The sequence below is a fragment of the Herpailurus yagouaroundi genome, unplaced genomic scaffold, assembly GCF_014898765.1.
Source record: "Herpailurus yagouaroundi ecotype Mexico unplaced genomic scaffold, PumYag 166, whole genome shotgun sequence".
Taxonomy (NCBI): domain Eukaryota; kingdom Metazoa; phylum Chordata; class Mammalia; order Carnivora; family Felidae; genus Herpailurus; species Herpailurus yagouaroundi.
The window spans coordinates 19,393,019-19,420,311 of NW_024412407.1; the positions used below are offsets into that span (position 1 = coordinate 19,393,019).

Consider the following 27,293-nt stretch of genomic DNA (forward strand, 5'->3'; position numbering starts at 1 on the left):
AAAGTAAAAATCTTTCTTTCACCCACGCACAAAGATTGAGTCAGTAACAATGATACATAAAATTCTGAACAAAGTAAATAACAGTATGTGCCATTTGGAAATCATTGCTGACTTTATTTTATCAAAGTAAATAACAGTATGTTTCATTTGGAAATCATTCCTGACTTTCTTTTATCTGTGCCACAGTTGCCACTGGAAGTTATTAGCCCCTTTAGATCACATCATTCGCCTTGATATTATCAACTTCCAGACGAAGTCGACACCCTTGGCCTGTCAGGGTCATATATGGGTTTATGAAGGATTTGGATCAGGCAAAAAATTAATAGGTAACTAATGTCCCATGAAGAACTGGGTTCTTGATTTTTTATGAAATATTCTCATATTGTTTTGTATTCAGTGTGACTTACAGATGATGTTAATTATGTAGTATTGAAATAGCCTTAGTATTTTTTAGATTTGTAATTGAGATTAAACTAACGCTCAGATGGAGTTAAAAACAAAACCCAACTATATGCTGCTTACCTGGGTCATACCTAGATTAAATTTGCCCAGAAGCACTGAAAATAAGGGATGGATAGATAAAGGAGTTTTAGGCAATTGAAACACAAGAAAATTAAGACTGTAATATTAATCAGGCAAACTAATTTCCACCAGAAAAGGCATTAAGTGGGTTTATCAATTAGATAGTAGCTGGAAACCTCATTACAGTGACTTAAATTTATTTTTCTGAAAGAAATATCCAGAGTTTTGTAGATGTACTGCTAATTCAGCAGTTCAACTCTGTCAAGACTAAGGTTAGGGCAGTTCTCTTGGCCATTCCCTAATGGTCCCATAATGGCTATTTCAGTTCTCACCATTACATAGAGAAAAAAGAAAGGGACACAGAGGAGTGTCACCATTGAGAAAACAAACACATTTCCAAGAACCCTGTGGCAGATTTAAGCCTCTCTGGCCAGATTTGTCACATAGCCACACCCAGCTGAGAGATGACTAGAGACAAGGGGAATAAAATGGGACTTCAATTGGCTGACCAGCCTTCCCCTATGTGATGTGATGTAGCAGTCCAGATGGAAATCTGATAGTGCTGTATCCAGGTCTCACTTCTACCTCATAGTAAATGATTTGGGGGGCGTTCCCAAAGCTTTCTCAGACTCTGTTTCTTGAATTGTGACAAGAGAATAATAATAACTGCCTTGGCTCTTCGGTAATTTACAATTTACCCCCCACTGTCACTACCACCGATTTACTTAGGCATACCTATGCCTGATGAAACCAGCTGACTGCTGACAGGAAGAGGAGGTGTGGCATGTTGCTGGCCTTTGACTCCCTAAGAAAGGCCCAGATGCCAGTGTTCCTCTCTCCCTAGGTAGGATCTTGCCAGAATTGATAAAACAGCCAATTGCTAATACACTGTCCTTTTATTCTTTGAACTTATGTTACCATCCCAGAAGTAGGTGCATTCAAAATCTTTGTATTTCTACTTGAGGAAATGTTAATAAACACTGATAGTTCCTGGTTCCTGAGCCCATTTAGCACCAACAAGGCCACAGCTTATTACGGGGAGAATGCCGAATCTGTGCCCTGGATCCTTGGAAATTATCTACACTTCTTTCTTTCCTGCCTTATAAGATGTTTTACTTGTACTGCCAATGAGATTGTTTTGGGAATTAAATGGAAGAATGCATGTTAATCAATATAAAAGAGAGCAAGCTTCTGCTGTCTTTGAATTACAAACATACGTTTTCATTCTTACTCTTAAAATTGTGTTGCTTAGAAGAAAAGATTAGATTGATGTTTCACTAATGCCTCTCCATGAATGCATTGTCAGAGTACACAAAGTTTGGAAGAACAAAGAAATAAAAAAGAGGGAAGAGTATATTAGCTATGTCAGTTATAATTCAGAATGTTAATGGAACTATATACCTGTTTATCTTAGAATAAGTTCATAAAATATATGTACTATTTCCTACTTCCTAAAATTTCAATTTTTGCAAATTAAATATACAAGTTCTGGGGGTTAACTCAGTGCTTAAGGTCAGTAGGTTATTCACTATTAAACATAGCCAAATATGATTTATCTTAAGAATGCAAGGATAGTTTAATATTGAAAAATGTATTATGTAGAACTATGTCACATAAGGAAAAATAGATATAAATTAAACATAACAGCGATTATACCCTTAAAACCATACCAGTAAAATTAATAGAAGATAGAATGGAAAAATCATTATAATTAGCAACGAAAAACTATAAGAATATCTGTTAAAGAAAATTCAACCGAATAAATGTGAAGACTTAGTTGTCTTTATTAAGGGACTCCTGCCTTGGGCAGCATTCCATCTGGTAAGTAGAGAGATACTCTGAGGAGCTATACAAAATGGAAGGGCTTTATAGACAAAAAAAAGAGCAAGACAGTTAGCAAAAGAAAAGAGACTCTTATACAGATTACTTCCTCTTCCTTTGGGGAATGGAGAGGGCCCATATGACACATTACTTCATTGGTGCTAACCAGAATATTCCTGACTGACTGGTTAAGACTGCATTTTCTGGGAGAGGTTGAACTGCAGTTGGGTTAGGTATTAAGCCCCAGTTTAGTGACATGGCCTCACATAAATGATTCCATTTTGGGCTTGTTGATTTCTTTTTTGACATAACCCTAAAATTAACTGTGAGATTTATTGTGCAAATATAAAACTTTACACACATACACACAAACATACAGATAGGAATGGAGAAATGTACCATGTTCTAAACCTGGAAGACAGAATTAACATTAATTCACACTAAATTAATATATAAATATAGTATATTTCCCAGAAAAATCCCATAGGAATTTTTTTTTCAGAGAGTGAGGAAGAAACTGATAATAACTATTTATCTGTACAATAAATAGGACTATCTGAAAATGTTTTGAGAGACTGTCTTGATTAAATTTCAAGTTAAAACCAGAGTCCCCAAAGGTTTTGATTTTTTTTTGTGATGAGGCACATTATCAGATATTAAAACATACTTTAAAACAATGATAATGAAAACAGACTAGTACATACACACAGAAACACACATGAGTAGAAATAAATAGACCAAAAGGGAACGTATAAGAAATTTGGCTTTACAAATCAGAGAGGAAAATATAAATTATATTTTTCATAATTTTGTACAAGAGCTGATTGAAAAGAGTTAAGCATTTTTCTTAAGCCATACAAAGTAGAAAAAATGGGTAAATATTTATTGATGGAGAAGGACCTTCTCATATAAAAGCAATGGAAGAAACAGGAAATTGTCAATAAATTCCTATAAAATTAAAAACCTCTACCCCAATAGGAACAAAATTTAAAACAACAAACTTGAGATTTTCAACAGCTCTGAAAAAAGTTTAAGGTAAATAACGTAGGGAATTTTAACAAATCAGCATTAAAATTTTTCAAATCTGTAAAAATAAATGTATAGGCTCCAATATCTTTGGATCACTCAGCTGTGATTAAATTTCAAGTTAAAACCAGAATCTCCAAAGCTTTGATTTTTATTCTGCTCATTTTACAAGAAATGACAAACTATGGATCCACATGATCTTGAGAGCATAAAGCCCTGATTAACCATTAGCCTCTTTTCACAGATAAGAAAGGTTAGTGAATATTCTCATATCAGTTACTATGCAATCTGAAGTAAATCTCTTACTTTGTTTCTTGACACAATGAAGTTGATTCTATGGCCATCTGTTTACTAAAAAGGGCAGAGTTTCTCTGTTATAGTGAAAAGCTTAATTCTTAGAATTGTTGACTTGAAACTTTGATACTATTGAGTGTTTAGAGCAAACTACCTTTGTTAGAATGTTTCAGAAAATACTACATATGATCACTTAGAAATGGTTTGTCATGGGAAGCATGCTAATTGCTACATCTTGCCTCTTACTCATTTAGCTATGCTATAGATATAGTTCCCTAGATATAGATATATAGTTCCCTGAGGACTTAGCTAGACCACGTCATCTTCTTTTATAATACATCACTTTAGTTTTTTTTTTATTACTTATAGTATTATTTCCACCTGGTTTATTTTTTTTTCTTTTTTTTTATTTATATATGAAATTTATTGTCAAATTGGTTTCCATACAATACCCAGTGCTCATCCCAAAAGGTGCCCTCCTCAATACCCATCACCCACCCTCTCCTCCCTCCCACCCCCCATCAACCCTTAGTTTGTTCTCAGTTCTCAACAGTCTCTTATACTTTGGCTCTCTCCCACTCCAACCTCTTTTTTTTTTTTTCCTTCCCCTCCCCCATGGGTTCCTGTTACGTTTCTCAGGATCCACATAAGAGTGAAACCATATGGTATCTGTCTTTCTCTGTATGGCTTATTTCACTTAGCATCACACTCTCCAGTTCCATCCACGTTGCTACAAAAGGCCATATTTCATTTTTTCTCATTGCCACGTAGTATTCCATAGTGTATATAAACCACAATTTCTTTATCCATTCATCAGTTGATGGACATTTAGGCTCTTTCCATAATTTGGCTATTGTTGAGAGTGCTGCTATGAACACTTTAAAGAGATCTACCTAGTGGCACCTGGCTGGCTCAGTCAATGGAGCATGCAACTCTTGATCACGGGGTTGTGAGTTCGAGCCTCACATTAGGTGTAGAGATTACTTAAAAATTAAAAAAAAAACAAACAAACAAAACCCACAAACTTAAAAAAAAAAAAAAAAAAGAGAGATCTATCTAGGTTATTTCCAGACATTGTAAGAACTGAGTCCTGTGTTTTGTTTGGTTTAGGACCCCTTCCTTAGAACTGCTTAGATTCCAGGAATCTGGAACATCTTTCTTTCTATTCTAACTGGGTTTTATTCTGCTTAATTTTCTCATTTTTATATTCTTGGGAGTGCATACGGTATAAATTTGTAATTTCAAAAACAGGGTTGTTTTTCTCCTACTTTGTTCAATAACCTTTGCTTTGATGAATAGTAAGTTTTTGTATGCTTCTTTGTTTTTTTCTTTATTTTGGGCCAGGAAAATTATGTGCAGGAAATTCACCTTCATTAAAATCTCGTGGTCCTCTAATGATGTTGATTTTCACATACAATGTCAGTTTGGGGTTGGAAGAATTTTCTTTGAGATATTCTTTTCATATTCCTGGTAAGTCTATTGCTTTCATATATGTTTATGAATATATTTTTGTTTGTTTTGTGCTTTATTAGGAAAAATCTGTCATTAAATAGATTGAATTCTCTATTACTCAGCTTTAAGGGAGAAGAAAAGACAGTGTTTAAAGTATGACTTCTGCAATTTGTGGAGGCCTCCAGCTAAACCTCTATAAAGTATAATATCAATCAGATTTATCATTTTTTTCTTATAGCACCCAAGAATTTTGTCTATTTTTCTGGATATTTAGGTGATTATAAAAATATAGTAGGAAACTTTTTCCTTAGCATTAAAGTTTCAGAAAGTTTTTCTCTTTTGAAATTAATTTCCTTAATGTGCTAATATCAACAGCAATTTATTGTTTTTCATTTCAGTCAGATTATTTAAAAATATACTTTGGCCTACATTCCCATGGTTTGGGTGAAGACACCGATAACATTATGAAAAATCGGAACTATTAATCTAGAACTATTGCAAATCATAGAAATTGGGTATCATGGAGAAAACATTTGCAACTTGGAAGTTATTAGAATTGCTTCCATCCTTAAGATTAATCAATTTAGGTGCACCTGGGTGGCTGAGTCAGTTAAGCATCTGACTCTTGATTTTGGCTCAGGTCATGATCTCACAGTTCATGAGACTGAGCCCTGAGTGGGGCTCCACACTCAGTGTGGAGCCTGCTTGGGACTCTGTCTCCATTCTCTCTCTGCCCCTCCGCCTCCTCTCTTTCTCTCTAAAATAAATAAACTTTTAATAAGAGATTAATCAATTTATACTCATTAAAAAATGTAATTGGAATACAATTGGAGACACATTTCTACTAAAAGTATTTAATTTAGTCTGGTAACAGTCTCTGCCCTAGTAGAGTTTATAGTCTAGTGGAGGAGATAGTCAGGAATCAAATAATCATACAGTATAGAGTGAAGAAAGAACTGTACTGTTTTGAAGGAAAAATATGATATGCAAAAATAATATACAATGGAGGGATCTTGTTTAGTTTGGTAATAGAATTGTAGGAAAACTTAAGGTTTGTTTGTTCTCTTATCACAAAAGCCATAAAATTTATTTCTACTTACTGTCTCCTCTTTTGCTCTCTCATTTTTTTCTTAAATCCATTCCCATAGGGCTTTCTTTGTTACCATTCCACAGGCATTGGACTTAGCAAAGTTACTAATGACATCCCCACGTCCAGATCCAACAGTTCCTTCTCAGCCCCAACAGCATTTGGCCCAGATAAGCTCACCTTCCTTTTGGAATCTATTTGTCTTGGCCTGAAGGAAACCACTCTCTGGCTGTTGTCTTACCTCACTGGTCTCCTTCAGCGTCTCTTGGCTGGTTGCTCTTCGTTTTCTCTACCACTAAAGGTAGAGGTGTCCCTGGACCCAGTCTTGGACTCTCATTTCTTCTTTACCTGTACTCACTCCTTAGTGACCTCACCCAATTCCTAGATTTCAATACCATCAGTGCACAAATAACTCCCAAATGTAGTCCCAAATTCTTTTTTATTTTTGACCTCCAGCACTGTATCACCAATCACCTCCCTTTCCACTTGGATATCTAATAAGCATTTCAAATTTAATGTGACCAAAATTGAACTCTGAATTTCTTACCCTGACTCCAGATTCCTTCCTTCACCAATATTTCCCATCTCAGTGGATGACAACTCCCATTTATTAATTAATTGTTTGAGGTAAGGATATTGGTCGTTCTTGACTTATCTTCTCATATCCCATATTGTGTATAGTTAATCTGTGAGCTTTCTAGCAAGTAGTTCTGAGCAGTTCTACCGTAGCATCCTGATACAAGTCTTTGTTTAGTCTGTTTTACTCATAACAGCTAGAATGACTATTTTTTTTTTTAATTTTTTTTTCAACGTTTATTTATTTTTGGGACAGAGAGAGACAGAGCATGAACGGGGGAGGGGCAGAGAGAGAGGGAGACACAGAATCGGAAACAGGCTCCAGGCTCTGAGCCATCAGCCCAGAGCCCGATGCGGGGCTCGAACTCACGGACCGTGAGATCGTGACCTGGCTGAAGTCGGACGCTTAACCGACTGCACCACCCAGGCGCCCCTAGAATGACTATTTTAAAATGAATAATTCAGATTGTCATGTTACTCCTCTGCTTATAATCCTCCAATGTTTTCCCAGCTCATTCAAAGTCCTTAGAGTGGTCTACAAGATGCTATATAATTTGGATCTCAGCCACCTCCTTCACTTCTTCTATCATTTTCCCCTATGCTCACTCTGCACTAGCATACCACCGTTCTTGCTGTTCCTCAGTGCCGCCAAACATACCCCACTATGGTTATTTCCAAAACCTACAACCGTGCCTAGTAAATAGTGTGCAACAATTGTTTGAGTAAAGGAAATGACATTTCAGCTGGGGCCAATTAGGGAGAAGAGGGTAAGGAGGTAGCTCCATATCCAGTGAATGAGTAAGAAATGCATCCGTTTACTAATGGGAATCCTCCTGGCTGAGAACCAGTGTATGGGTAGGTGTCAACTCAGGAGCCCATTATTACATACATTCAACTTATGTGTTCAGATAAACATAGAAAACCTTTAGTGTAGACATTTTTCAATGACAACAAAATGTATACCCCGTGTGTAGTTTTTAAAGATCTGACTCACCTTTCATATTTTGAAATTACAAATTAAAATACATTGGTACAAATGATGTTACATCTATGTGGATCAAAAATATAGAATCATTAAAATTTATGTGAAATATTTAGTATGGAAAAATAGTCACAATAAATTAAGTGGAGGAAAATGGTTTTAATGGCGTAAAGTGGCATACAACTTTTTAAAATATTATGGGGCGCCTGGGTGGCGCAGTCGGTTAAGCGTCCGACTTCAGCCAGGTCGCGATCTCGCGGTCCGTGAGTTCGAGCCCCGCGTCAGGCTCTGGGCTGATGGCTCGGAGCCTGGAGCCTGTTTCCGATTCTGTGTCTCTCTCTCTCTCTCTGCCCCTCCCCCGTTCATGCTCTGTCTCTCTCTGTCCCAAAAATAAATAAACGTTGGAAAAAAAAAATTTTTTTTAAATAAGAAAAAATAAAATAAAATAAAATAAAATATTGTATATATACCATAGGAAAGACTTTGCCAGATTTGTTAAAATATGAGTATTGGTTACTTACTGGATGGTACTACAAGAGATTTTTTATCTTCTTTGGACTCTGTATTTTGAAATTTTTTGGAAGGTTCATGTATCACTTTTATATTCAGAAGAATAAAGGAATATAAAATATTTAGTTGGATGCATTGATGCTGAGTATTCTCTTATTCTAGATTCCGTGAAAGGAAAAATTAAAGTTAATGATCAAGGTAAGACCATAAAAGTAGATAAGGAATCCAGCTGACTTGCTTTGGTTATATGATATTGTGAAAATAGAGTGGAAAATGACTGCCGCTAAACACAATTTAGTAAGAAGTGTACTTTGACTTGTCAAACACTTTCAGGTATTTGTGGCCTGATTCTAGTCACTTTATAGTAAAATGTGTATTTGTATTAATCTCCTTAGGTCAAATTTTGCACTTGATCTTAGCCAAAAGGCCGAGAAGCGATCCTTATGTCAAATTTTGAGGGTAGTGGAGACCTGGGGCACATTAGGGAACTGAGGGTGAGGAGGTAGCACCTTATTCAATTAATAGGTGAGAAACCCATCTGTTTTGTCTATGGAATCCTCGTAGCTGTTTGAAGTCTATTCATTGCCATTCTTTCCATATATTTTATGTCTTTTGGATTGCATATATATTTTTGCTGTTTTTCTTTGCTGGACCATTGCAGAATGAAACTGAGATGTTAAGATTATTGATGAAGTAAATCAGTTTTTGGATGTAATTAATTTTAGGTTGGATGATACCTATAACGTTTGGAGTAGGCCCCAAACGTCACTGACTTCTTCAGTTCTCTTTTTGGTGTAGCCCCTTAGCCCTTGTGAATCTTAATTTCTATATTTCAGCTATCTGAACACTACCTGAGTTTCCCTAACTAGTAAATGTTTGCACTTGAATTGTACATGCTGTGAGGCTGAACTTTAGGAGCACATAATTTATTCAGGAATTCAATCTAACTGAGTACCCAGATCAACTTCTCAACCTGCTTCCCTTGTTCTCCGTTCCCACTTTGTGGTGTCGAAGTTATCTTTTCCTGCACTGTGTGGGAAATGAAATATTGCTGTGGTAGTTACAAATCTGGGGAAGTCCTACAAGTCTCAGGACATATCTATTGCATATCAAAGTGATAGATCACTTATCTGTGGACTAAAGATTATAAAATCTATTTCTCCTGATTGTGAACATTAAGTAAGATTGTGTATTAAATATAAGCAACAAAACTACACTGAACTGTAGATGGTGGATGGTTTAGTGGTTCACAGTTTGTGAACTGAAGTCAAATGAGTTCAGTCTGCCTGCTTCTGGAGAAGTCAGTTTTTCAAAACAAAAGTCATTTGGAACTGTGGGTATGAAGGAGGAATGACAGAAATTAAAGTACACTGCAGTTTAGGTTGTAATGACCTGGTTGTCATTACAACTAGACTCAGAAAATAACTCTACTCTTTGATTATTGTGTTAAATATTTTATTTATTTATTTATTTATTTTGCCTCAGGATGTCCAGTATTGGATTTGATCTCAGTTAGTTCTACTGAGATCACATCTCCCAATTATCCTCACATTTATCCCAACATGCTGAACTGCACTTGGATTTTTTATTCCGCATCAGGAAATAAAATGAAGGCAGTGATTAAAGACTTTACAACAGAAGAATCTTGGAACTGTGAGTGGGATTATGTCAGTATTTATGATGGACCAGATCAGCAGTCAAGATTACTTGGTAAACTGATCTTTCTTCAATGGCCTACATTAAGTGGCATTTATATAATGCATATATGTGGAAAACATGACCTACATTTGCCTTAGGAAACATGTAATTTGTTGTCAGTGATTTTTCATGAGATCCTTCATCAGAATCCCAAAGAAGTATTAATTGAGCACAATGGGATGAGCTTGAGACCACTGGACTCCCTGGATCTTTACCTGTAACGCTAGCTCTTCCTGATTTTATCTGATTCCTGTCTCATTTTACCATTAGGGGGTGCTCTGATTCTGTTTTTTTCTCCGGAAGTCCTGTATTTTAAGAGGTTCAATTACTGTACTGCATTTTTAGGTAACTTTTTGAAAATTTGTTTACTCAGGTTTCATCCTCACAGTAAGAGTGGCCCTTTTTAGACACAGGGTAAATATAAAAGGCAAAAAAGTCCAATTAGCTTGAATAATCTTCAGAGGTTTATTGACCACATGGTGTCCATCACACTTGAATGTCAGGCAATGTCCTGCTCTCAGACCGAGTCATAGAAGAAAACTTTTCCAAAGATTTTATAATCCAATACTGTATCACCTTCTTCAGTCTCCAATAAGTTCTCCTCAGGATGCCATTACAATCCACCTATCCCAAAGAGCAAGAGGAAAGTTTTGATACTACCTTTTTCTGGGACCTTGATCTCTAATGTGATATCATTTGATTTATAACACCAGCAAGCTCAGCAATTTGCTTTGAAATTCTAAAGGTACCTAACTTTTTCTTAACAGTAAATTTACTTCCTATCAAAGAATTTCAAGCCACTAATGTGGTGGGGGGCAGGAGGCAGATAAAACATATCAGTTCTCCTTGAGATTAATATAAGGTATCTATAGCATCAGACCTTGTAACCTTAACTCTCACCAATGTCCTACAGCCAAAGACCCCGGATCACACCGTGGGGTATCTCAGAGAGAGTTAGAAAGAACCTAGTATGGGATTTGGGCTTTGGTTAGGTGGTTTTGGAGAGGGTCTAAGGAAGTAGACTTGGCTCAAGATTGGTTGCTGTTAAGAAGTACAGTAATTTTATGACAGGCATGTCAATCATAGGGAGGCCTGACTCGAACAAGGGTAAAACTGCACTTGGCAAAGAAGTGGCAAGCCCTCATTTTAGCCAAGAGAAGTCAATGTTTGGTATTTTGGTGGTTGCACACAACCTTGTGTTTTGTCACACTTTATCATAGATTCAGAGAGTCCTATCTGATGTTGATGTTCTGTGAGAATGTTTATGTCTAACAGCAGAACAACATGGTCTAGTTGTGAGTGCCAAGCCCATGTCTTTTTTTTTTATGTTTATTTTTGAGAGAGAGAGAAAGAGAGAGTGAGCAGGAGTATGAGTGAGGGAGGGTCAGAAAGAGAGGGAGACACAGAATTTGAAGCAGGCTCCAGGCTCTGAGCTGTCAGCACAGAGCCCTACATGGGGCTCAAACCCACAAACCATGAGATCATGACCTGAACCAAAGTCAGACACTTAACCAACTGAGCCACCCAGGTGCCCCCACCAAACCCATTTCTGAATGTCAGGGGCTACTTTTCTCTTTCTTATTCTTTAGTATTTTCAGTCTAGCAGTCCTATTCCTCTTTAAAATTTCTGATAAATAAAAAATTCAGAAATGTCAAATGATTATAAATAAGGCTACTCATATTTTTATTATTAGTTCTATAACTCTCTATAAAAAGTAAGGAAGCCACAATTCGTTTGATAGTTAATACAATTTTATTTAATACAATTTTATATATTTATATAATTTATTTCCACAAAGCATACAATTTATGTAATCATTTTCAAACTAGTGAACATAGAACCCCATTGCCAATCTCCCAGATGAAATGGAACCATATTGTCTTTTCTTTTTTTTTTTTCAACGTTTATTTATTTTTGGGACAGAGAGAGACAGAGGATGAACGGGGGAGGGGCAGAGAGAGAGGGAGACACAGAATCGGAAACAGGCTCCAGGCTCTGAGCCATCAGCCCAGAGCCTGACGCGGGGCTCGAACTCACGGACCGCGAGATCGTGACCTGGCTGAAGTCGGACGCTTAACCGACTGCGCCACCCAGGCGCCCCTGTCTTTTCTTAATAAATCTGTTTACCTAAGTAGAATTCACCAGGTTTTAGTTATTTGTGTAAGTGTAAATGGAGTGGTACGTAGCATCCAAATGGTTTCCATTGCAATGCTTTTATAATATCTTAGTGAAAATATATTATCAAAAGTTTCACCGGTCTTCTTTCATTTACCTACCCCATGAATGTAAGATATCCGTAACTAGTAAATACTACATTAAATGTACAGGTTAAATTCATTCATTACTAAGCATTTCCTAATACGTTAGGCACACTGGAGACACAATGGTGAACAAGTCAGAAATGATCTCTGCCATCTTCTCTTGGAAAGACAGACGATAAATAAGAAGATGATAATTTGAGATAACAATAAACAATAATCAAATAATTATTGATTGTCAGAAGTAATCTGAAGGAGTTAAGTTGCAGAGGAAGGGTACATGTCTTCAGTTCATTTAGGTATCTGTTCACATGTTACCTCATCTAAGGCCTCTATCACATGATGTAAGTAGGCCTCCTCTGTCTTCTTCTTGGCATTTATCAAGACCTAGCAAAGTATTCATTTATTTATAATCTGTCTCCTTCCACCAGAATGAAATGTCCTGAGAGCAGGACTTAGTCTCATATTCATTACTGTATCTCCAGCATCTGGGTAGAGTACTACCCAACATTTAGTAAATATTTGATGAAAAAAAAGTTGGTGAGAAAATGACCTTGAATTTGGGAAAAGCTTGGTAAATTGGGGAACTGTCAGAGGTCAGAGTGATTGGAGACTGAGTGAGGACAGACAGGAATGAGGTGGGCTGAAGGCCTTGCCACTGTGCAGCTCAGGCTATGGTAATGAGTTTGGATTTTGTTCCAATCCAATGGGAGGTCATTAAAGATTTTTGACAAGGGAGTAATTTGAAGAATGCTCCTGCTGCTGGATTGGGAGTGAGTTTTAGAGTGACAGGGTGAATATCTAAAGTTATGAGGCTCTTGTGTTATTCTACATCTGCACTGTCCAGTTCACGTTGTTTTTTTAAATTAGTTAAATAAAGGGTGGTATTAGCCATGTTTAAGTGCTCATTGTTGCATGTAATAGTGGACATCCCTCATTCAGAATGTTCCATCATTGCAGAATGTTCTATTTTATCTGTTTTAGACAATAGATAGATGGTGCCTTATAAGAGGATGGCAACTGTGGAGTGCAAGTGAAGTGGACAGATCTGGAGACAGAACTAATAGGATTTCTGTGTGAATTGCATATGAAATTAAATGTGCAAATCAAGGATTACTCTGGAGTGAGAGGTTAGAGATGGTGGCATTTACAGAGATGGGGAATACTAGAGGAAGAAATAGATTCATGGGGAGATAGCTGTTTGTGCCATGTTACATTCTTAATGGCATAATACATCCTGGTTGAGTTGGCAACGTCCTGGTTGAGTTGGTAGCTAAAGGTAGAACTCTGGAGCTAGAGGAAAAGATTGGGCTAGAGATGAAGATTTGAGACTTACCAGCTCCTTAACAGATTTCCTCAAGTGACTCTTTCTTGGACATCATTGATCTTCTCTACCACTCTCATCAGTTTCAAACATGTTCTAGTATTACCCATCATTTTAAATAAAATTGAACAAGAAATTTCTATATTACCCCATTTCTCTGCTTCTCTTTACAGCAAAATCTCTTTCTTGGAGGCTGTTAGATTTAGAAAGTTTGTGGGATTGATGGCTAGAAGGTCATGGTGAAATCAAACAATTATAGTAGAGAAACACTGATAAGTTGGATAGATAGGAGGTGGTGATTTAGAAAGCAGGATGTTTGCAATAAAAATTTTAGAGATGTCAAATGACAAAATTTCGGTGCAGTGTTAGTAAAGGATTATAAGTAAAGGGAATTCGTTCCCTTGCATTAAATTTGGTGTTGGCACTTAGCAGGCATGCACTAGCTCAGTCTCACAAATCTTCATGGTCAGTGTCTAATATGCCTGGCTGTTGCCCTGCCATTCTGGTTATTAAATAGTAACATTAGTCAAGTGTTTAAGGAACACTGACAAACGGGAACACTGAAACAAACATAGAGAACAATGACCAGGATGCTGAAGGGTGTGGGTGCTTAGAAGTGTTTACCTTGGAGAAGACAGAAGGATCATAAGTCTTCCTTTCAAGTAGTTATGGAATTCTCATAGAGACTCTCAGGCCATATATGAAATTTGTTCTGATTGATGATACCTAATAGTTATTGAATATTTACCATTATTCAGGCGTGGTCCTACGAACTTACAACTGTCTCAATTTTCTTAACCATCCTGCAGAGGTAGGTTAAGTATAAATATAAAGAATATAAAGAAACCGAGTCTCAAAATGATTAAGTAACTTGTTTCCAGTGGCATAACTAATAAGTAGAGACAATGGGATTCAAAACCCAGCACTCTGATTCAAACACTTATATTCTTGGGTACTACACGAACCAGGAAGAAACTGTTACATTGATGTTTTTTGATCCAACGTGAGGAAGAACAGTCTAGCAATTAGAAGCGTTCAAAAAGAGAAAATGCTCGTAAGTTCTACATCATATCTTCCAGGTGAGTAATCACATGTTCAGGGTTATTTTAGCAAGGACTCACAGTCAGATGAAAGATTGAACTAAATAGTCTCCAAGATTACATATTGACACTATTCCCTTTTCATCCAGGCACCCATTTTAAAACTACACATTTTAGGGGCGCCTGGGTGGCTTGGTCAGTTAAGCATCCAACTTCGGCTCAGGTCATGATCTCACGGTCCGTGGGTTTGAGCCCCGCGTCGGGCTCTGTGCTGACAGCTCGGAGCCTGGAGCCTGTTTCAGATTCTGTGTCTCCCTCTCTCTCTGCCCCTCCCCTGTTCATGCTCTGTCTCTCTCTGTCTCAAAAATAAATAAACATTAAAAAAAAACTACACCTTTTATAAATGTGTTATATTTCTAAGTTATGAATCAGAATACTGTATTTGACAGAATCAAGGATAGAGCCATATCCACACCATTAAGACCTTCCCTGCAGGTTAACGTTGTATGGTTATTTAATCTATTTAATCAACTGTGAAACTTCCTAGCCATATAATTATCTACTTACATTTTTTATCTGTTCACAAGGATATCATAAGATGCTATATTAAGTGCTTCACTGCAATCAAGATTCATTAAGTTTATCTCCTTCCCCTTAGCCATCGTCTAATTAGCTCTTTCAAAAAAAAAATGAAATTAGGTTACTTGAATGTGGCATGTTAAGAATCCCATGCTGGCTTCTCATGACCATGGATTCCTTCTCCACATGTTCAGCAACCATCTGTCTAATGATTTGCTGAAAGATTTTGGTGAGGTTTATTTTTATTTAAAAGCACTTATAATACTTTGCAAATACCAACTCATACAATCCCATTTGAATATAATTTTTATCTCTATTATACAGATGGAAAAATTGAGGCAGAGAGGTTAAATAAATTGCCCAGTGCCACATGGTTAGGAAATAGCAGAGCTAGTCTAAACCAGTTTGGTTATAGTATCTGTACTTCTAAGCATTAAGCTACACGATTTCACTGACGTATGACTTTGGAAATCCTATATTTTGTTTTCTCTCTCTTCTCCCCAACTGCCCTCACCTCCAAATCTTTTTTTTTAATCAGTAGTATTTTCCCATTTACATTATTTTAAAACTTCTGGAGTGTTTGTTGACATAGGGTATCTCAAAAGTTCCCCATCAAATCCAGTTCATGAGACGGATTCTTTGAAGATAAGAATGATGTGGAGGTTAACTATCCCCTATTCCCTATCTTTCTTTCTCAGATTTGTGAGACAACATTATCTTTAAAAAGGTGCATCAATAGTGTATCACTGTTTTATCTTGAGAGAACTTAAGTTATAGCATGTACAGCTAAATTACAATAGATGTCCTATCACTGTCAGGACCACCTTTGCAACAACTTTTGAATTTCTGAATTAAGAAAGGATCATTATTAGTCTGCGTTTGGGCAGCCTGTGTGTCTCAGCCAGTTTGGGCTGCTATGACAAAAATACTGTAAACTGAATGGCTTAAACTACAAGCATTTATTTTTCACAGTTCTGGAGGCTTGGAAGTCTAAGATTTGGTGTCTAGTAAGAACTTACTTCCCAATCCATAGCTGTCTTTTTGCTCTGTCCTCACATGGCAAAAAAAAAAAAAAAAAAAAAAGAGAGATTCTCTGGGTCTCCATTCTAAGGGTACTAGTTCCATTCATGAAGGCTCCAGACTCATGACATAACCACTTCCCGAAAACCTTACCTCCCCAACACCATCACATTTGGGATTAGGATTTCAACCTACGAGTTTGCGAGGGGGACACAAACATTCAGTCCAGAATGTTGTCTGCTATTACTTTTGTTTCTCTGTCCATTTACCTTCACCAGCAAGTCTCTTTCTCATTCTTATGATCACAGATTACCATAGAATTTTATATCATTTTCATATTAAATGCTAGCCCAGTCTTTTGCCTTTGATCTTTTCAAATCTATACCCTTCCTTTGCTGCAGTCAAATCATGAATTCCATCCCACAAATCTTGTTCTCACATTATCGATAATCATTCCTTTACCAATATTAACAGTACAGAATTTAACGTCTTCTTTTTGCCCTCTTTTACCTATGTTACTGCCCAGAAGAACTATTTTAATTATTGAATATATCTCATATTGTAGCACATCTATGTGGCTCCAAGAAAGAATTTGTCTTAATATCCAGTGGTGCTTACCTGACTATCAACTTTAAGACTGATCAGTCCGTGGGAGAAAGAGGTTTTAAACTCATTTTGGAAGACACAGTTCAGAAGCATTCACAAAAAAGTAATATGGGGACCCAATTGCCTATTAATGGTAAGTAATGATTTTAAAATACTAAAACAGGAACCATATATATCAAAGTAGAACCTGTGGAACACTGCTTATAGGTTCCCTGGTAGTCACCTTCTCTGATACTCAAAACAGCATAGTGTCATTTCAAACCATTTCTTAAAGCACAAGACCTTGGTAGTTTATATAGATCATGTGAGGAAATAGTTAATTGGGGTGTGTGCAGGTGTGTGTGTGTGTGTGTGTGTGTGTGTGTGTGTGTGTGTGTGATTAAGAAATAATGATAAACATAAAAGGCAGTTGCTATTTTAAAAATCCAGTGGTGGGGGGGGGTGGGGGGGCGGGCACCTACGTGGCTCAGTACATTAAGCGTCAGACTCTTGATTTGGGCTCAGGTCATGATCTCATGGTTCCTGAGATGGAGCCCTGTGTTGGGCTCTGTGCTGACAGTGTGGAGCCTTGCTTGGGGAGATATTCTCTCTGTCTGTCTGTCTGTCTGTCTGTCTCTGCCCTCCCCTGCTCATGTTGTTTCTTGCTGTCTCGAAAAATGAATGAATGAATGAACGAATGGATTTCTGGTGTAAACAAAGAAATCTCAAGTAAAGAATTTAACGGGTTTTTTTTTATTTATTTTTGAGACAGAGAGAGACAGAGCATGAACGGGGGAGGATCAGAGAGAGAGGGAGACACAGAATCTGAAACAGGCTCCAGGCCCTGAGCTGTCAGCACAGAGCCCGATGAGGGGCTCGAACTCATGGACCGCGAGATCATGACCTGAGCCGAAGTCGGCCGCCCAACCGACTGAGCCACCCAGGCGCCCTTCTCAAGTACAGAATTTAACAAATGAGCATATCTTACAATTCCCGAATTATAGGCCATGAAAATTTTCTTCATATTTCAGAATATACTTGAAAAATCTCTTGTTTTTAATTTCCTGGTGGATTTTTTTTAAATCTGAGAATGAAGTCAACACATTGCTAGAAATTTCCCTTATGCTTTTCCTTTATATATAAGTCACACTTGGAATACGTTTAGTATAAAGTCTTGATATGTCTAGATGTGTTATACTGCGATAACATAAATAATGCCAAAGAAAGAACAATGTCCAGCAATTTCATGATTAAGCATAATATTTTTAAAATCAATTTGATTTGTCTATATTAATATTTTAGTTGACTTTATTGATTTTTTGCTCATTTTGTGAACAATGAAAGAAAAGAGGAATCTACTCTCTTGCTAAGAATCCTGGTTTTTGACCTACAAAAGAAATAAACACCTCCATTCTGAGATTTTAATAGATTTTAATAAACACCTCTGTCTAATGTTTTGTTGTTATTTTTCTCAGAGGTAACAGTAGAAACCAGTCCTGGAAAACAGCCAACCCCAGACACCTGTGGAATTCCTGGTGTTGACCCATTTCTAATGCAAGGGTCTAAGAGAAACACAAATGTGCTGCCAACTAGGCTGGGGGAGCCCAGGGTGGTTGGTGGCCGTGCAGCACCTGCAAAGTCGTGGCCCTGGCTGGTCAGTCTGCAGCACCAAGGACAACATTTCTGCGGAGGTGCTCTGATCGCCAAGCAGTGGGTCCTGACCGCAGCGCACTGTAACTTTAGGTGTGTGCCTGGGTGGGGCAGGGGGCACTGGAGCCGTGTGAGGGCCCACGGTGGGCATCCTCCTGCTCTCCTTGCATCCCAGGAAACAGTAAGCTCCCAAGGATACAGTCCCCATCATGCAAACGAATGAGCACACTAGGTCAATGACACCTCATGCTTCACTAATGCATTTACTACCAAGAGCTGTTAATTACAGAAGGTGCTTCCTGCCTCTAAGTGTAGTTTATTTAAAAAGTAACAACAGTGCCCCCTCTTTCCTCATCTATAAAGTGGACATCATATCTTAACATTTTTGTATTGGTTTCTTAGCACTGTGCCTAGAGCACAGGCATTGCTCAAATGTGAATCCCTTTCCTTCTTGTTCTGATGACTGATCATCACACCCACTCTCAAAATAAATACCTACTTTTAAAGAATTTTAACGAATGTCCCCTAAAAGAAACATTTTTAAACATTTTAGCTGAATCTTGGTCTCCATGTGATGTGGAGGTATCTGAAAACTCCTCCCTCAAAGAAGTGTTAGATTGATGTTTTTAATACTGTTCTTCCAGAAGTGGTGATATGGTTGACAGTGCTGCACAATGGACAGTTAAATGAGTAGATCTAGTGTTTCAGTGTCTCAAAGATAGGCTTTATAAAAGTACCTGCTCAAATAACTTGGTGAGTAGGAACCTTCAACGAATCAAAAACTCATTTTCTTTACCATTCCCCCACTCCTTTGATAGAGAGAAATCACAAGAAATTCTCCTTGTTAATGCAGTTTTAAGACTTTCATGTGCACAGAATTATCTGGGGAGTTTACTATAAATGGAATCTTAGAATCTTAATTCTGAATTTTGATTTGATGAGTTATGTCTGGGATTCTGCATTTTTAATGCTCATGCCAGATTTAATGCCTGTAGTTCTTAGACATTTCTTTGAGAAACATTGTATCAGGGAGAAGAGTAACTATAACTTACAGAATAGGTGTCAGTGACCATTATATATGGATATCATATAATGTGGAATATTATGATCATAATAATACATGGAATCATTGCCCTGAGTCATCATAAATCTTGTCAAGCAATACTAAATCAATTTTTTTTTGTTTGATGTTATGAAGGCCAGAAAGTAGATACTTTTTCTCAGGGATGAATTAATAAGAACCCCCATTTTCTAAGAATTCAAAATGACAAAGATTTTAACATAGATTAGAAATGTTACACAGTATATTTTTAGTAATTTTGAAAAATTATAACCTCATTAAAAGTGGTATCTATTTCCCCACTCCTTTTTCTTATGACAAGTACCATCACAGATGGCCTAGTAATAGGAAGAAGTTCCCTGTCAAACATAGGAAACGGTGATTTGCTACCAGTAAAAGCCGTGTACACTCACCCTGGCTTCACCCAGTTCCCTCCTACTGATGATCTGTCTTTGCTGCGTCTGGAGAACCCTGTTGAACTAGGTCAGTATGGATCATTTTTCTTTAGATTTTGAGCCTTTGCCATACAGTTTTTATCTTCCATCTTGCTTAGAAGTGCTATACGTACTTTTGAGGGCCAATAATTATTTCAAAACTTATATTCTAAGCTACTCTCCCTAAAATCTGAAGCATGTGCCTAAACAGTTTACTTTTGTATGGTTTTCAAATTTTTTTTAAAACGTTGATTACTTTTGAGAGAGAGCGCAAGCAGGGAAGGGGCAGAGAGAGAAGAAGACACAGGATCCGAAGCAGCTCCAGGCTCCAGGCTGTCAGCACAGAGCCCGATGCGGGGCTCAAACTCACTACAAGATCATGACCTGAGATGTAGCCGGCCGCCCAACCAACTGAGCCACCCAGGCGCCCCTGCTTTTGTATGTTTTTACCTAATGGAAGTTGAGAGACAATTTCAAAGAAATATGTTTTTAACATGTCCTCTTTATTCTGAGACTCACTTTTAGGTAAGGTTTACCCAAATACTTAAAACAGGAGTCTGAACCATCAGATATGCAATTTTCTGTCCCTTTTATGACTTGGTAAAATCTTGTTATTTTTTTTAATGTTTATTTAAGCCAAGGCTGATGTGAACGTGTTGGGAGGAATGGTTCATCTTGGCTCTGTCATACAGCAGCCATGTGATCTTGGGCAGGTTATGTAACTTCTCTGAGCCTCAGCTTGATCATTTGTAGAAAGGGAGGAACAGTCACCCTCCTACCAACTTAACACGGGTCTACATTCAATGAGAAAGTAAATTGGGGAGGGGGGGCAAGCGGAGAGTCACCACTTTCACACCCATGCCTTTCCGTGGATTCCTGGGGCTCTGGGACAGTTTTTCTTCTCTCTTCCAACTCTCTCCTGTGTTTCTGCATTCTTCAGCTGTTCCCCTGCCGATAGACTCACTTTCTTCTTTAATGTCTTTTCAACATATTCATCCTGCAAAACCTCTGTCATGGTTCAGCCCACCATTTGCTTTCAGTGCTTTTGTAACTGAGTCAGTGAGAGAGCATCTAGAACAGTGCTGCTTACTCTTGGCTATGCATTATAATCTCTTGGGTTGCTTATAAAGAACTGTAGGCCAGGAGACCTGGCATCAGTATTTTTGTTGTTGTTGTTCTTATTTTGCTTATTAAATGTTTAAAAATTTTTTTTAATGTTTTTATTTTTGAGAGAGACAGAGTGCTAGAGGGGGAGGGGCAGAGACCGGGAGACACAGAATCCGAAGCAGGCTCCAGGCTCTGAGCTGTCAGCACAGAGTCAAGCGAGGGGCTCAAACTCACCAGCCGTGAGATCATGACCTGAGCCATCCAGGCACCCCTAATGAGTTTTTATGTTGAGACAATTAATTATAGATTCACATGCAGTTATAGGAAATAGACACACCAATGTTCTTTCTACCCTGCTTTCACCAATGGAAACATCTTGCAGGGTATTGACTTTGATACAGAACATTTCTACCACCACAAGTGATACTGTTGCCTTTTTATAGCAATACTCACTTCCTCCTCCCCACCAGACCTCTGGAAACCACTAATCTGTTCTGTTTCTATAGTTTTGTCATTTCAAGAATGTTATATAAATGCGATTATGCAGAATGTAAACCTTCGGGATTAGTTTTTTTCACTCTGTGTAATGCCCTGGAGATTTATTCATATTGGTCCATGTATCAATAGTTCATTCTTTTTAATTGATGAGTACTTTTCCAAGATATGGATTCATCAAAGTTTCACCATTCATCTGTTGAAGAACACCTTTTTTCCAGCTTTTAGATATTACAGATAAATCTTCTGTGAGCATTTGTGTATAGGTTTTGTGTAAAGAAAATTGAGCAGGAATTTTCATTTCTGTGGGATAAATGCCCATGAGTGCCATCGCTGGGTCATATGGTAGTTGGGTTTCAGTTTTATACAAAACTGCCAGACTATTTTCTAGAGTCGTAGAACCATTGTATGTCCCACCAGAGATGTAGGAGTGATCTGGTTTCTTAGCATCCTTGTGAGCGTTTGCTGTTGTCACTATTTTTTAAAAGCATTCCAATAGGTATATAGTGATATCTTACTATAACTTTAATTTGTATCTCCTTAAGAGCTAATGATACTGAACATCTCTCCATGTGCCTATTTTTGCCTTTTTTTTTTTTTTTTAAAGCACTTCAGTGAAATGTCTCTTCATAGCTTTGGTCAATTTTTTTTTTTTTTTTTTTTAAGAGAGAGAGAGGGTACCTATATGTGGCGGGGGAGGGGCAGAGGGAGAGAGACAGAGAGACAGAGAGAGAGAGAGAGAGAATCTTAACATGAGGTTCGATCCCATGACCCTGGGATCATGACCTGAGTTGAAATCAAGACACCCAACTGACTGAGCCACTCAGACACCCAACTGACTGAGCCACTCAGGTGCCCTAGCTTTTGTCAGTTTTCTAATTGGATTGTTTTGCATATTGTAGAGTTTAAGAATTCTCTATATATTCTAAATACTACTGCTTTGTCGGGTAGATGGTTAGCAAATGTTTTCTTCCAGTCTGTAGCTTGTCTCCCAGTCTGTAGACCCTGTTAACAGGGTCTTTCACAAGCATAGATTTTAATTTTGTTAAAGTCCACTTTCTTCATTTTCCTTTTATGGATTTTGCTTCCAGTGTCAAGCCAAAGAACTCCTTGCCTAGCCCCAGATGCTGAACATTTTTTCTTATGTCTCTAAAAATTTTTGTATTTTACATTTAACGTCACCATCCATTTTTAGTTAATTTTTATATAAGGTTTAAGGTTTTGGTCAAGGTTCTTTTTCCTCCCCCAGGATGTCCAATTGTGGCAGCAACATCTGTTGAAGAGGCTGTTTTTCCTCCAATCAGTTGCTTTTGTGCCTTTGTGAAAAATCAGCTGAGCATGTTTGTATGGGTCTATTTCTGAGATCTCTATTCTGTCAGTCTATGTCTCTCCCCTTCTCCAGTACTACACTGCCCTGGTTACTGTAGCTGTAGAGTAGGGTTTATATTAAAAAGCGATTGCTCTTAATTTATTCTCTTTCAAGACTGTTTTAGCAATTCGAAGCCCTGTACTTTTCCATGTAGATTTTAAAATAAGCTTATCTCTGTCTAAGACACTTGCTGTGATTTTGGTAGGAATTACATTAAGTCTATATAGATCACTTTGGGGAGAACTGACATCTTTACTATGATGAGTCAATTCATGAACACAGTGTATTTCTCCTCTTATTTAGGTCTTCTTTGATTTCTTTCAATAGAATATTGCCATTTTCAGTGCACAGATCCAGTATATGTTTTGCTAAGTATATGCATATCTAAGCATTGCATTTTCTAAACAGTGATTATAAATGTATTGTTTTTATTTTTAATTTTTAAAAATTTTTTAATGTTTATTTTGTTTTTGAGAGAGAGACAGAGCATGAGCAGGGGAGGGGCAGAGAAAGGGAGACACAGAATCTGAAGCAGGCTCCAGGATCTAAAGCTGTCAGCACAGAGCCTGACATGAGGCTCGAACTCTCAGACCAAGAGATCATGACCTGAAGTGAAGTCCAACACTAACCCGACTGAGCCACCCAGTTGCCCCAATAGTATTGTTTTTAATTTTAAATTCTACATTAAATGTGATTGACTTATGTATGTTGATCTTGTATCCTGGATTTTGCTGAATCTAGATCAGTATCTTATAAACTTCTCCTGGAAATTTCCATGTGCAGCCAAAGTTGAGAACCAGTGCTCTAGAAAAGACCATTGGTGAAATTCGGTGACCTTGAAAATTTCCCCCTTATTTTGTTCTCCAAGGATCTTGACTTCCACTCAACACCACCTGGTGTCAACATCAACATGAAACTTTGTGCTCCTCTGCCCCTTAAGTATTTGGTTAGCTTATTTAATCTGTACCCATTCATTTCTGTTCATCGGTAAGAGTGAGAAATCTCCTTTCTCCCATTAGAAACAATACAATTTCTACCTATGATTTTCATCCTCACCACCTCACCATGGCCATCATGTGACCATTTATGGCCTATTTCTTTCTTGTGTTTTTATACAACTCTATATGTACTTAAAAAAATTGTAATAGGGGCGCCTGGGTGGCGCAGTCGGTTAAGCGTCCGACTTCAGCCAGGTCACGATCTCGCAGTCCGTGAGTTCGAGCCCCGCGTCAGGCTCTGGGCTGATGGCTCAGAGCCTGGAGCCTGTTTCCGATTCTGTGTCTCCCTCTCTCTCTGCCCCTCCCCCGTTCATGCTCTGTCTCTCTCTGTCCCAAAAATAAATAAACGTTGAAAAAAAAATTAAAAAAAAAATTGTAATATACGTATTATAAGAATTTTATCCTGGTTTTTCACTTATTATCAGTGTTGCTTCATATTATTAAAATTTCTTTTAAAATGTAATTTTAATGTCTACATAGTAGACTTTTCACAATTCTTATAAATAGTTTGTTTCTTTTTTTTAAATTTAATGCTGCATTGACTATTCTTATGTATGTGTTTTTCTAGTTCTAGGATTGCCTTAAGATAAATTTCCCAGAAGTAGAATTGCTAGATTTAGGGCATAACTATTTTCAAGATTGCTGACATAGGAATACTTAAGTATAAGTCGATACATCCTCTTTTTTTTGGTCCAAAAATGAGGCAATTTCGCAATATCTGTTAATTTCTAAAGTGTGTGCCTCCTGGTCCAGCAGTTCTGTTTTCCACAAATACTGACACTAATGCACAGACTGATAATCTAGGACACTTGGTGCAGTTTTTCAGGGGAAAAAAAATTAGTCTACATGTTTGCCAAGGGGATTTAATAAACTGTAGTACATTCACTATTTGATACTGTGTACTACTAAAAATATATTATAGGTCTATATGCAATGATATAGATGATTTGACCATAATCTGGTAAATGAAGAAAATCAGAATAAGAAAAAATGGCTGATTAAAAAATATGTTGGTAGAGGGAATATATTTTAGCTCAAGGAAATGTCAGGAATCAATATGATTGAGCAATGATTATAAGTATATCTATGAAAGTAGCATAACGTAAGATTTGGAATCAGTTGGCATGTGTATAGAGAGAAAAGTAAGAAAAAAAAACAAGTTACAGAGCTTTATGTGATTTTACTAAGAGACAGCAGTAAAAATAAAGAACCACTGAAATAAATGGTCTAGGACAGCAGATATGTTGAAACATTTAAGTGTGTAAAAGTCTGGATAAAATTGAAGTCAAACAGCATGGGAGAGCAAACACAGGGACAAATTCAGAGAGAGAGAGAGAGACTATGTGTGTGTACACACATATACACACAAACCCACAATATTTATGAATTTTGTAATGATATATACAAATACATACAAATGTATTTCATATATATACCAATTTTGGTGATAAGAAAAAATGTGAATGTTTAAACATATATCAATCTATTTTATTTTATTTTTTATTTTTTTTTCAACGTTTTTTATTTATTTTTGGGACAGAGAGAGACAGAGCATGAACGGGGGAGGGGCAAAGAGAGAGGGAGACACAGAATTGAAAACAGGCTCCAGGCTCCGAGCCATCAGCCCAGAGCCCCACGCGGGGCTCGAACTCACGGACCGCGAGATCATGACCTGGCTGAAGTCGGACGCTTAACCGACTGCGCCACCCAGGCGCCCCTCAATCTATTTTATAATATACCTATGAAGATAGACACAAAGATACTTACTAGCTATAAAAATACTTTAAAAGTTTAAATTGCTACAAATGTGGTTTTTCTCCATCCTTCATGTAATACCACTGAAGAGAAAAGATAATTACATTGTTCTGCACTGTCATCTCATATTCAACAAGGTGATGTCCTGAAGGCATGTAAACAAAAAGGCAGATGCATTTTTTAAAATGGTTAGTGGATAAGAAACCATGCGGGGCATGCCTCTATGCGGGGCATGTGTTTCTGTTGTCCTAGGAAAATATGGTAATACCTGGAATAAAGTGGTAACATGTAAATTGAGGTGATCCCTTCTGAGTAATTAATAGATGGAATCTTCTGGAAGTCTTATTTATTAAATTACAGGGTTAAAATGGGTACTGTCAGATCAAAATGGTTACTTTCAGAGCTATCATTGAAGAGCAAACAGTACAGATAATATCAATCCCATGGACTAAATGATATTTGCCTTTTTCTCATTCTAGGAGAGTTTGTATCTCTAATCTGTTTGCCAGGGAAATATGATAAAATAAATTTACTTTCCAAATGTATGACTGCTGGATGGGGAGTAACTGAACCATATCGTGAGTATACTCACTGCCTCTTCCAAGATTAGAATCCAAACAAATATTTGTAGAGTAATATATTGTTTACTTATTTTTAATTATTCTGTATTTTTAATAGGAATGATAGTAGAAAAAGTCTTTTCCACAATGGATCTAAAAGTGACTACTTGGGTTTTACGACATCATATTCGTTAGTATTAGTTCACTGATACTTGTAAAAACTTGTGTTAGAAAACATCTAGTGATTTTAGTACCTAGTAAATATTTGTGTGTCTCATTTACATGTAATTTTCCCCCAGCTGCACTGTAAGCACACATACTTGCTTTCACAACAGTATAGGGGCCGCTACTGTGAAAACCTCTGCTTAAAGACATGAGCCTATTTCCAAAGATGTGATGCATTTTTCTGAAATCATAGGCTGGTATGAATGGTAAGTGGTGGAAAGATGATGTGAAAATAGTCTACATATAGGTCAAACTCATGACTCTGATCTCACATCCTCCATATTCTACAGCTAAGTTAACAAGTTAACAAATATCCAGTAAAATAAAGAATAAGTCAGAATGCAGTTTCAGTTGAAACCTCCAGTGTCGGGGCGCCTGGGTGGCGCAGTTGGTTAAGCGTCCGACCTCAGCCAGGTCACGATCTCGCGGTCTGTAAGTTCAAGCCCCGCGTCAGGCTCTGGGCTGATGGCTCAGAGCCTGGAGCCTGTTTCCGATTCTGTGTCTCCCTCTCTCTCTGCCCCTCCCCCGTTCATGCTCTGTCTCTCTCTGTCCCAAAAATAAAAATAAAAAACGTTGGAAAAAAAAAAAAAAGAAAAAGAAACCTCCAGTGTCAACACTGAAACGTGAAGTCAAGTCAAAAGAATAAGAACACCATGAAACCAATGGAATATAGACTAAATGTGTAAAAACTGAAACGTGTTGTTTGCTTTATCAGCAACTGATTTGGGTATAAACTTCCTTTGTCCTTCTGTATAGTGATGTCATTTTTCTATTTTCTTGGGACTGTACAAAAGATAAAAGAACCACATGAAGTGGGCCCCTTCCCTTCCCTTCCCTTCCCTTCCCTTCCCTTCCCTTCCCTTCC

At 37.5% G+C, this 27,293-nt stretch overlaps 2 protein-coding genes across 3 annotated transcripts in view; both read left to right on the top strand.

Annotated features, from left to right (window-relative positions):
- The window catches only part of OVCH1 (ovochymase 1), a 57,088-nt gene extending 56,754 nt beyond the window's left edge, over positions 1–334 (top strand). Inside the window, exon 24 of the mRNA XM_040487861.1 lies at positions 187–334. Within this exon, the coding sequence (XP_040343795.1) occupies positions 187–334 (148 nt within the window). The remainder of the gene's footprint in view (positions 1–186) is intronic.
- Positions 335–5,002: 4,668 nt separating this feature from the next.
- Positions 5,003–27,293, top strand: part of LOC121038759 (chymotrypsinogen A-like) — a 23,765-nt gene continuing 1,474 nt past the window's right edge. The window contains exons 1-7 of one of the 2 annotated variants that reach the window (XM_040488526.1): positions 5,003–5,133; positions 8,433–8,468; positions 9,756–9,980; positions 16,756–16,929; positions 18,251–18,518; positions 19,808–19,968; positions 26,123–26,221. In XM_040488526.1, the coding sequence (XP_040344460.1) occupies positions 5,058–5,133; positions 8,433–8,468; positions 9,756–9,980; positions 16,756–16,929; positions 18,251–18,518; positions 19,808–19,968; positions 26,123–26,221 (1,039 nt within the window). In that variant the 5' untranslated portion in view covers positions 5,003–5,057. The remainder of the gene's footprint in view (positions 5,134–8,432; positions 8,469–9,755; positions 9,981–16,755; positions 16,930–18,250; positions 18,519–19,807; positions 19,969–26,122; positions 26,222–27,293) is intronic. The other variant, XM_040488524.1, reaches the window with a different exon arrangement.